The 12256-nt window shown below is 43.8% G+C and overlaps 1 protein-coding gene across 1 annotated transcript in view; it reads left to right on the top strand.

The window, feature by feature from the left end:
- LOC114664623 (all-trans-retinol 13,14-reductase-like) overlaps nt 1–12256 on the top strand; it is an 80004-nt gene that overhangs the window by 46111 nt on the left and 21637 nt on the right. The window contains 1 exon segment of the mRNA XM_028818811.2: nt 4390–4499. Within this exon segment, the coding sequence (XP_028674644.2) occupies nt 4390–4499 (110 nt within the window).

The following is a 12256-nucleotide window of genomic DNA, read 5'->3' as shown; positions in this document are numbered from 1 at the left end:
AAACCAACAGAACCTGCCCAGTTTTCTTCACCTTGCACCTACCTCTAATATTGCTCAGTCTTGAGGACTCAGACAGCATTTCTGTAATATACAGTACTGTGCAAAAGTTTTAGGCAGGTGTGAAAAAATGCTGTAAACAATGCTTTCAGAAATATAAATAATGATTATTGTTATCAATTTACAAAATGCAAAGTGAGCGAACAAAAGAAAAATCAAATCAATATTTGGTGTTACTACCTTTTGCCTTCAAACCAGCATCAATTCTTACAGGTCCACTTGCACAAAGTCAGGGATTTTGTAGGATTCTAGTCAGGTGTCTGATCAACCAATTCTACCAGACAGGTGCTAATGATCATCAATTTCACACGGAGGTTGAAACACAGTCATGAACTGAAACAGAAACTGCTTCAAACTGGGTGAGGAACAGCCAAACTCTGCTACCAAGGTGAGGTTGTGAAGACAGTTTCATGTCATGGCGAGATTGAGCACAGCAACAAGACACAAGGTAGTTCTACTGCATCCTCAAGGTCTCTCCCAGACAAAGATGTCAAAGCAGACTGGGGTTTCAAGATGTGCTGTTCAAGCTCTTTTGAAGAAGCACAAAGAAATGGGCAACGTTGAGGATCATAGACGCAGTGGTCGGCCAAGGAAACTTAGTGCAGCAGATGAAAGACACATCAAACTTATTACCCTTCGAAATCAGAAGATGTCCAGCAGTGCCATCAGCTCAGAGCTGGCAGAAACTAGTGGGATCCAGGTACACCCATCTACTGTCTGGGAAGTCTGGCCAGAAGTGGTCTTCATGGAAGAGTTGCAGCCAAAAAGCCATACCTCCGATGTGGAAACAAGGCCAAGCGACTCAAGTATGCACGAAACCATAGGAACTGGGGTGCAGAAAAATGGCAGCAGGTGCTCTGGACTGATGAGTCAAAATTTGAAATATTTGGCTGTAGGAGAAGGCAGTTTGTTCGTCGAAGGGCTGGAGAGCGGTACAATAATGAGTGTCTGCAGGCAACAGTGAAGCATGGTGGAGGTTCCTTGAACGTATGGGGCTGCATTTCTGCAAATGGAGTTGGAGGTTTGGTCAGGATTAATGGTGTTCTCAATGCTGAGAAATACAGGCAGATACTTATCCATCATGCAATACCATCAGGGAGGCGTATGATTGGCCCCAAATTTTTTCTGCAGCAGGACAACGACCCCAAACACACAGCCAAAGTCATTAAGAACTATTTTCAGCGTAAAGAAGAACAAGAAGTCCTGGAAGTGATGGTATGGCCCCCACAGAGCCCTGATCTCAACATCATCGAGTGTGTCTGGGATTACATGAAGAGACAGAAGGATGTGAGGAAGTCTACATCCACAGAAGATCTGGGGTTAGTTCTCCAAGATGTTTGGAACAACCTACCAGCCGAGTTCCTTCACAAACTGTGTGCAAGTGTACCTAGAAGAATTGATGCTGTTTTGAAGGCAAAGGGTGGTCACACCAAATATTGATTTGATTTAGATTTCTCTTTTGTTCATTCACTGTATTTTGTTGATTGATGAAAATAAATAATTAACACTTCCATTTTGGAAAGCATTCTTTGATTACAGCATTTTTTTCACACCTGCCTAAAATTTTTGCACAGTACTGTATAAAACTATTTTACAGTCCGTCCCTTTCAAAGATCCCATAGTACAGTGGGAAAAGGATCTCTCACTCAACATCTCAGAAACAGGAGTGGCACAGAACCCACTCGAACTCCATATGTGAAAAGCATAGAATTTTTCAACTCAAAATTATCTATCGAGCACATCTCTCTCGTTTAAAATTGGCCAAAATGTTTCCAAGGCGAGAGTCAACCTGCAAACGCTGCAATCGAGCTCTAGCCTCACTGGGCCACATGTGCTGAGTGTCCACCAAATGAACATCATTTTGGACCAAAATCTTTAAATGCCTTTCAGACAGCCTTGGGGGTCACAATCCCTCCTAATCCATTAACCGCTGTGTTTGGTGGGCTCACAGGGGGGCTTAAAATGGAGAAGGACAAACAAATTGGAATTGCCTTTACTACACTACTGGCACGTAGACTTCTTTTGCTCAATTGGAGGAATCCTAACTCTCCTCTGTTAAGTCAAGAGGGTAACTGATGTTTTATATTATTTGAAACTGGAAAAAATCAAATTCGCACTTAGAGGATGTGTGCAAAACATTTTCAAAACCTGGCAGGATCTGATCAATGACATTTTAGAATAAGCTTTTAAATTGAGGAAGCAGGTTCTCTCCCATCTTTTACTCCATTTATCTTTATTCATATATTAATTTATTAATTTATCTATTTACTTATTTTTACTAGCTTTAAGTTTTACTCTGCTGGCCTATCTCTCTTCATCAGGGGTGGGGGTTGATTTGTTTCAATCCTTTTTTTTTTTGTAAAACTGAGTTATTTGTATGGAATGTTGACAATAAAATCAATAAAATAAAAAGATATGAAAGATAGATACTTTATTAATCCCAAGTGGAAATTCACATACTCCAGCAGCAACATACTGATAAAGAATAATATTAAATTAAAGAGTGATAACAATGCAGGTATACAGACAGACAATAACTTTGTATAATGTTAACGTTTACCCTCCTGGGTGGAATTGAAGAGTCGCATGGTGTGGCGGAGGAACGATCTCCTCAGTCTGTCAGTGGAGCAGAACGGTGACAGCAGTCTGTCGCTGAAGCTGCTCCTCTGTTTGGAGATGATCCTGTTCAGTGGATGCAGTGGATTCTCCATGATTGACAGGAGTCTGCTCAGCGCCCGTCGCTCTGCCATGGATGTCAAACTGTCCAGCTCCGTGCCTACAATAGAGCCTGCCTTCCTCACCAGTCTGTCCAGGTGTGAGGCGTCCCTCTTCTTTATGCTGCCCCCCCAGCACACCACCGCGTAGAAGAGGGTGCTTGCCATAACCGTTTGATAGAACGTCTGCCGCATCTTATTGCAGATGTTGAAGGATGCCAGCCTTCTATAGTCGGCTCTGTCCTCTCTTGCACAGAGCATCAGTATTGGCAGTTCAGTCCAGTTTATTATCCAGCTGCTCTTCCAGGTATTTATAGGTCTGCACACAGTCACCTCTGATGATTGCGGGGTCCATGATGGGCGTGGTCCTCCTAAAATCCACCACCAGCTCCTTGGTTTTGCTGGTGTTCAGGTGTAGGTGGTTTGAGTCGCACCATTTAACAAAGTCTTTGAGGTTCCTATACTCCTCCTCCTGCCCACTCCTGATGCAGCCCACAACAGCTGTGTTGTCAGCGAACTTTTGCACGTAGCAGGACTCTGCGTTGTATTGGAAGTCCGATGTATATAGGTTGAACAGGACTGGAGAAAGTACAGTCCCTTGTGGCGCTCCTGTGCTGCTGACCACAATGTCAGACCTTCAGTCCCCGAGACACACATACTGAGGTCTGTCTGTAAGAGAGTCCACAATCCATGCCACCAGGTATGAATCTACTCCCATCTCTGTCAGCTTGTCCTCTGAGGAGCAGAGGTTGGATGGTGTTGAAGGCGCTAGAGAAGTCCAGAAATATAATTCTTACTGCACCACTGCCTCTGTCCAAGTGGAAGAGGGATTGGTGTAGCGTGTAGATGATGGCATCCTCCGCTCCCACCTTCTCCTGGTATGTGAACTGCAGAGTGTCGAGGGCGTAGCGGACCTTTGGCCTCAGGTGGTGAAGCAGCAGCCGCTCCATGGTCTTCATCACATGTGACATCAGAGTGACAGGCCGGAAGTCGTTCAGCTCACCAGGATGTGATACCTTTGGGACTGGGGTGATGCAAGATGTTTTCCAAAGCCTCGGGACTCTCTCCTGTTCCAGGCTCAGGTTGAAGATGTGCTGTAGAGGACTCACCAGCTCCAATGCACAGGCCTTTAGCAGTCATGGTGATACTCCATCTGGACCCGCTGCTTTGCTGGCACGAAGTCTCCTCAGCTCTCTGTTTACCTGGGCTGCTGTAATTGTGGGTTGGGGAAAACTCTCACCTATGCTGGTATCAGCAGAAGGATGGGTGGAGGGTGCAGTACTCCGAGGTGAGAGTGGGTTAGGGTGGTCAAACCTGTTAAAGAAGTTGTTCATCTGGTTTGCTCTCTCCACGTCTCTCTCGATGGTGGCATCCCGCTTCAAGCTGCAGCCAGTGATGATCACCACTTTGTTACTTTGCCTGTTTGTTAAATAGTATTTTTCTCTCCTAATGTTCTCATAATGAATTAATTATGTTTAACGGATTCTCCCCCAAGTCACCAAGGTCTATTTCAGTTCTTTGTAGATAAGAAAGATCCCATATTTCACTGTTTTTCTTAATTAATATATTTTTTTAGGTCTTCATCTACTCACTGTGTTTGTTTCTCTCCCCCCCAAAGCACGGAAGCCTATTACAGATCATCGAGGGAGGACGCTGCCAAGTTTTCTGCTTTTGTGTACATCGCCTCACCTTCTGCTAAAGACCCCACGTGGGAGCAGCGATACCCAGGTATCCAGGAGGGGGGGGCACCCAAACCCAGAATGAAGCTCAACAGACATTTCTTAATTAATGAACCAAATGACACACCAGGAATGACCAGCAGTGTGACCATATGTAACATAGTCATCCAAGTGCCTGTCTGGGCCTTCTTGTGTGGGTTAGTGGGCTGGCTGGCTCCCTGTAGTTGTAACTCCCCTTGCCTGTCTGCCAAAAAGTCTCCTGCATGTCTTCCTCTCGCCAGTCCAGCTCTTGCCCAACAGTTCCTCCTGACTTTACTCTTTATTTCAGTTTAACTGAATGAAGCTTTTAAGACCTGACCAGGAACCACTTCCATAGACCTCTCATAGTCGAGGGTCCCCAGTTGTCCCCACAGGCCTGACGAGCCCAGGTCACCTGTCCATAACACAGAGCAGGGGATCCCAATATCTGGACGTTGGAATCTTCTAGTAAATTAGCAGGTAGTTCCCCACTGCCCTGCTTGGAAGTCTGTGCTCTTGGAGGGCGGCACTTCATGTTCATATTAACTCTACTGCCTCCTGGTGGTGGTATTGGTTAGCCTACTGGCCCTCTGTTGCATGCAGTACAAATTCTTTCCTGGCACCCCTTTGCAATGTCCACTGCCCCTGTCTTTATACTTGATGTGATGCAGGCTCCAGCGGACGCTACTGCTATGCAACTTGCGCATGTACTTTATGTAAATCTGGAGGTTTCCACTAGGTGGCAGTGCGTGATATTATCACGGTGAGAACAGGTTCGGCTTCGCTGTGTTGTGAGTTGCCTGAAACGCCCATTAAATTTCGAGGACACCCTACCGCAATATTGCTGAAAAGGATGTTCAATGATTACATCCAGCAATTCAGTGATGCGCCCATTCCAGCAAGCATTGGGCACGAGGCACAAATAATCCATGGATGGGGCATCAGCTCATCATAAGGTGAATACAAGCACACACATACACACACTGGCGTCATTTTAGCGTCCCCAGATCCCCAAACCTGCATGTCTTTGGAAGGAAACCGAAGCCCACTGTGGAAAGCCACCAGGAAAACATGTAAACTCCAGGCAGGGAACACAAGAGACAGGACTCCCTGCGAGACAGCAGTGCTACCACTCTGCCACTGTGCCACTCCCATATGTGTAGTTTTGTTTTTTTTTTTTTTTTATTTCGCCTTATACAATTTCTTGTATTAGGAATTTGTTAGTTTTCGCATACCCCTTGGGGTCAGAGCGCGGGGTCAGCCATTGTATAGCGCCCCTGGAGCAATTACAGGTTAAGGGCCTTGCTCAAGGGCCCAGCAGAGTAGGATCTTTTTTGGCAGTGACGGGGATTCGAAACTGGCAACCTTTTGGATACCAGCACAGATCCTTCGCCTCAGAGCCACCACTCCGCCCCTATTAACAGCATTCATTATTTAAATGAAGTTAACAATTTATCTGTAAGAATGTAACACACATACTTTAACTCTTTTAGGGCGGATGTCGACTTTTGTCGAAATTCAGGGGTAGAGGACGGTAATTAGCTGTAATCTGCGACAAATCTCGCCGTTTCATTTTAGTTCGACTCTCTTTACTAGAAGGAAAGTTAGCTTCATTGATTTGACCTCCGTTCTTTGCATGTGCATGAACAGCAAAGAGCAAACCACCTTTAAAATGGCATCGACGTCTGGCGAGTGACCAAAGTGAACGTGCAAAGCAGAATATTATGTGCACGACATTTTGCATGTTATCGCTGAATCGGACTCTGACTTGCTGGACTCCGATTTTGATACAAGTGATCTGGAGATGGAAATCGAGAATGAAAGTGAGGTACCAGCATCAGCTGATCGTGATGCTGAACACGTTTGTGTAGCTGATGTCCCACAGCAACATTTGCCTGGGAGGACTGCCATTTACAGTGACCAGAGGTACAAATCAGATTGCGCCACACTGCGACTGCCAGGCAAAGATACAAAGATAGCCAGGCAGCCGGCCCGCCGCACATTTCCTGCTGGCCATCGAGCCGCCCTCCCACTGCTGCCAGGGACGCCAAACAGGTGACGACAGCAGCACACAGCAGTAGACGTTTTATGTTGATTTATGGGTGACACCATTGCTTTATGTGCTTTTAAGAAAACTGAGTTTTTTGGAACACAGTATTCAGCCCTCAAAGAGTTAATGCATTTCATCATGAGAGTGATATCAGGTATAAATCTAAAGATTCTAAATGTGCAGAGAGCTGGAATATCAAACATTTAATGTGTCCTGTGTGGTGGTCGCTGCTGTCAGTTCAGGAGGAAGCCCCAGCAGCAGGTAGCGATTAACAACTGGGTCAGTTTTAATGTTCTTATGTGAGGTAGAATGCCTACAGGGGGCTGGGTGGTCTTATGGCCTTGGAACCCCTGAAGATTTTTTTTTTTTTTCTGCAGCCGTCTGGAGTTTGTTTTTTCTGTCCTCCCTGGCCATCGGCCCTCACTTTTATTCTATGTTAATTCATGTTCCCTAATTTTAATTATTTATTTTGTCTTTTTTTCTCTTTCTTCGTCATGTAAAGCACTTTGAGTTACAGCATTTGTATGAAATTGTGCTCTAGAAATAAATGCTGCTGTTGTAAAGATGACGTTTACGATGGTCTGCTATAATGATAAAATAAACTACGAGATTTAAGCCAACATTTCCACTTTAATCACAAAGTAGAACTTTTCACCGTGTCCTTAATTTTTTTCTCTGTGGCTCAAATACGCCACCATAATAATAAATAATAATACATTTTATTTATATAGCGCCTTTCCCATGCTCAAGGCACTTACAGAGTTTAAGAAAGAACGGCAGGGTATACAGTATATACAGTTGTGCTTGCAAGTTTGTGAACCCTTTACAATTTTCTATATTTCTGCATAAATGTGACCTAAAACATCATCAGATTTTCACTCAAGTCCTAAAAGTAGATAAAGAGAAACCAGTTAAGCAAATGAGACAAAAATATTATACTGGGTCCTTTATTTATTAAGGTAATGATCGAATATTACATATTTGAGAGTGGCAAAAGTATGTGAACCTTTGCTTTCAGTATCTGGTGTGACCCCACTAAAAGTTTCCGGTAACTGTTGACCGGCTTGGAGGAATTTTCGCCCATTCCTCCGTCCAGAACAGTTTCAACTCTGGGATGTTGGTGGGTTTCCTCATATTAGCTGCTCTCTTCAGGTCCTTCCACAACATTTCGATTGGATTGTCAGGACTTTGACTTGGCCATTCCAAAACATGAACTTTATTCTTCTTTAACCATTCTTTGGTAGAATGAGTTGTGTGCTTAGGGTCGTTGTCTTGCTGCATGACCCACCTTCTCTTGATGCTCAGTTCATGGACAGATGTCCTGACATTTTCCTTTAGAATTCTCTGATATAATTCAGAATTCATTGTTCCAGAAATGAAGGCAAGCCGTCCTGGCCCAGATGCAGCAAAACAGACCCAAACCATGATACTACCACCACCATGTTTCACAGATGGGATGATAAGGTTCTTATGCTGGAATGTAGTGTTTTCCTTTCTCCAAACATAACACTTTTCATTTAAACTAAAAAGTTCTATTTTCGTCTCATCCATCTACAAAACATTCTTCCAATAGCCTTCTGGTTTGTCTGTGATCTTTAGCAAACTGCAGACGAGCAGCAGTGTTTTTTTTGGAGAGCAGTGGCTTTCTCCTTGCAACCCTGCCATGCACATCATTGTTGTTCAGTATTCTCCTGATGGTGGACTCTTGAACATGAACAGTAGCCAATGTGAGAGAGGCCTTCAGTTGCTTAGAAGTTACCCTGGGGTCCTTTGTGACCTCACCAACTATTACACGTGTGGACAGTTTTTGTGACTGAAGACAGAGAAGAAAATTAAAATTAGTCAAAACCTTTTATTAATACATACCAGACAAGGGTAAAATGTCAGAGAAACACAGTCCTAGGACACCGCGCTTCATCTGCCTCGAGCGCAGATGTCCTTGTTCTTTTATACCTTTCTAATCTCCTGATCGTTGACCACGTAAGCAATAAAAATAGCGTCCTGACTCATTGTACTTTTCCAATTTTGTAAAGTCATTACCCTAAAGGTATATTTTCTTGTCACACACATTATCAAAAGAAAACTTCCAGAAAGTATACATGCTTTTTGTCACGTACGCAAAACACAAACAAGTTTCATCATTCTGTCCTATTTTCTATACACACATACATTTTGTTCAATTACATCTTTTTATGTTTTTACACTCCTCCCTTTTTGAACAAAATGATGTGGGCAATATTATTCTATCTTGAAATGGTTGATGAAGGGGAAGGGGGAGAGAAAATGGAAGAAGCTATACGAGACATGCGCTCCTCATGTAGCATATATGCCCTTTCCATAGAGGCGGTAAAGTACTTAGATATTATATAGCGAAACAAAGGGATAATACAACAACCAACCAGGAGGAGGAGGCAAAATGCCACAACCAAAGAAATGAAAACAGATCTTATCCATTGTCCCCAAGATCCGAAGGAGGATGCAAACCACTGATCCCAGGGATTTGTAATGCCAGAATTAGTGGAAAGTTCTTTAGAGAGAGCAGTGAGGCCTGCCAATGCACGAGTTATTGATCCATCTGGCGCGGTATTATTTGGAATATATGTACAACAAGCATCACCAAACATAGCACAGACACCTCCCTTTTCCGCAAGTAACATGTCCAAGGCTAGACGATTTTGCCAAGTCATCAGAGAAGTACGATCAAGCTGTTCATGTATGCCTTCAATAGCGTCCTTGGTGAAGTTAAGGAAACGTTGTTGGTTATAATAAAGGTAATTAATCCAGTCTACATTCTTATTAATAGTAATTTGGGGTATGATAGATTCAAAACCGGCAGCGACTTGATCCCTAGCTTTAAATCTGTCTGGGACACCCCTAGGGACTCCAATAGCATCTATGTATACTCCAGGGCCATGTAAGGAGATATTAGTAGGCGTATGGAAAAGGGAGCGGGTATGTCGGAAATAAAAAGGAGGTGTGGAATAATATGGGGAGTGAGAGGGAGGTAAGGATAGAAGTCTAAAAGGCATACAGGTACCAGACCAGTTAGGGGGAAGGGTGGCAAATAATTTGGACCTACAGCACATCCACCAAATATCTGATCTAGGAGTGGTTTGGGAGAGAAGAAAGGAAGACAGAACGGTGTTCAGAGAAAAATTAACCTGAAAAGTTTGAGAACAGAAAGAAAATGGTAATTCTCCTACCCATGTCGTTCCATAAGATTTGAAACATGTATAATTTCCTTCGTGAGTTTGAAACATAGGGGTATCCATGTGACGGGTGGGGGGAAAAAGAATAGATAGATTAGAACACTTTGAACCAGAGAGGGGTTTCTTGGAAGTAGTGAATAAGTACAGAAGGCAGGGCAACCCCACGGGGTCAGAAATGTTAGATAATGGGAAAGGGACTGTAGCTAAATGGGGACGGGCTGCAGCGCACGCATAACAATGAGAACGATTAACTTGCTTAGCTGAATAGAGAACCCACTGCAACCATCTATTCTGATCCCCATAACCAGTTTCTACTGAAAAAGTGGATGAAAGGGTGGAAATATTCATAATCTTAACAGGAGAAAAATCTGAAACAAAAGTTGGGGAGATGGGTGTATGTGCAAGAGAATGAGGGGTGTTAGTAACAGGATTGTCAATCTTAATTAGAAATCTCCCTAAAGGGTCTGTTCCAGATACATATGCCCCTAATACATATATTCCTGAGTCATGTAAAGAGGGGTTCTTCAAAGTAATGATCAAGGGGTTACAATGGTTGTCAGCACATTCATGAGAGGCATGTCCTTTCATGATAGAAAACCGATTTTTCAAACCGTATTTTTGGGCCTCAAAAGGTTGATAACCCCAGTCCTCAGTTCCAGTGTTAGCAAAAACCCATTGCCAGTTGTCGCAGTCACTTCCCCTCATACACACGTATTTGTCAGATCCGGTCCACTGGGCTTGTCGACCAGTTCCACAGTTGATAATAGAGCAGAAATCAAACTGCACTGATGTGGTAATTCCTAACGGGAAAGTCAAGGTGACCAGGGCAGTAGACAAGGGAAAAGAAAAGCATAGTAGCACAGCAATCAAGGGTGCCATCTCTTGCAATGTGATGCGTGGATCCAGGCAGGCAGTCCTTCAACTTTCACGGCATGTGGTGTGGATAGAAGAATTTGGAATGGTCCTCTCCACCTAGGCTGATGCCAGTGTTTCCTCCGAGTATCTCGAACCAGGATCCAGGTGCCCAAGGAAATTGGTAAATCCTTGGAAAGGGGGCTGGTCCTCCAGGCTTGATTAACCTGCTGGTGGATTTCCTTCAACGAGGTTCGCAAACCTGCAAGACTAGAGAGAAGATCATTGTCCACAGTATGCAAATTCACATTTCCTACAACCATGCCAATGGGCATGGGACGTCCGGTCAGAATCTCAAACGGCGATAGTCCCAGTTGTCGGTGTGTCCGTCCCCTTAGTTCCATTAAAGCTAAGGGTAGTGCATCCGGCCATGATAATTTAGTTTGTTCACAAAATTTTTGCGAGTTTAGCTTTTAAAGTGCCATTGCATCGTTCTACGATGCCTCCGCTTTGGGGATGGTATTTACAATAATGGTGCACATTAATTTGGAGCCAGGTGGTTAATTCATTTATAACGGAGTTCTGTTTGTAACTTTTGAGGGATACCCCATCTTGGAATAATCTCTTTAATTAGTGCTTTAGCTACTGTTTTGGCATCGCTGTGTTTTGAAGGGAAAGCCTCTATTCATCGGGAGAACACATCGACAATCACAAGACAATATCGGTACTCTTTAGACGGGGTTAGTTCAATGAAATCCATTTGGAGGTGTTCAAACGGACCCATTGGATTAGGGGTAACGGCGGGACTTACCTGGGTACCTTTTCCCACATTAAACTTTTGACATATTGCACAGCATCTGCAAAATTGCTCTGCATATGTAGAGAAACCTACAGCTTCCCAATGTTTTTCAACATCTCGAACCATGGCATCTCTTCCTGCGTGATCGAGGCCATGGGCGATTTTTGCCATTCCTGGGAAAGAGGCTTTTGGGAGAAAAGGTTTGTTAGTGTGTTTATGAGTCCAGACTCCATCAGAAAGGGACCCTTCTTTGGACCATTTTCTCCTTTCGATATCCGTGGCTGCACTCTGTAAAGAAATAATTTGATTATCAGGGTCCTGGTCATTTCTCTGTTGGAATAAAGAAATTGGTGTGTTATTATATGCAGCCTCTTTAGCAAAGTGATCAGCTAATTCATTTCCTTTGCTAACAGGATCCTGTTTTCCTGTGTGAGCTATCATTTAACAATCGCTAGCTTCGATGGTTTGGTTATAGCTTCTAAAAGGGATTCGATCAATTTCTGATGTTGGATGGGTTTGCCAGTACTGGTCTTAAATCCCCTTAGTTTCCATAGTGCTCCATGATCATGGCAGACTCCAAAAGCATACCTGGAATCTGTATAAATTGTTACGATCTTCCCTTCGGACAGCTGACATGCTCGAGTGAGTGCTACGAGTTCAGCTGCTTGTGCACTTAAGCTTGATGAAATTCGATTTGCTTCCAGCAGGCGGTCCCCTTGGACCACTGCGTAACTAGTTGAGATGTGAAGTTTTGGCTTGTACTAGGATAGAATGTACAGCGTAAGGCACTTTAACTGTTAGGGGGCTCATGAGAACTACATCCGTGCTTGCTAATACAGCTTCTGTTGTTGCAGCCACAGCACGAAAACACGGAGGAA

The sequence above is a fragment of the Erpetoichthys calabaricus genome, chromosome 14 (genome assembly GCF_900747795.2).
Source record: "Erpetoichthys calabaricus chromosome 14, fErpCal1.3, whole genome shotgun sequence".
Lineage (NCBI taxonomy): Eukaryota > Metazoa > Chordata > Cladistia > Polypteriformes > Polypteridae > Erpetoichthys > Erpetoichthys calabaricus.
The sequence above is the reverse complement of the archived record's forward strand: the minus strand, read 5'-3'. Positions and strand labels throughout refer to the sequence as shown.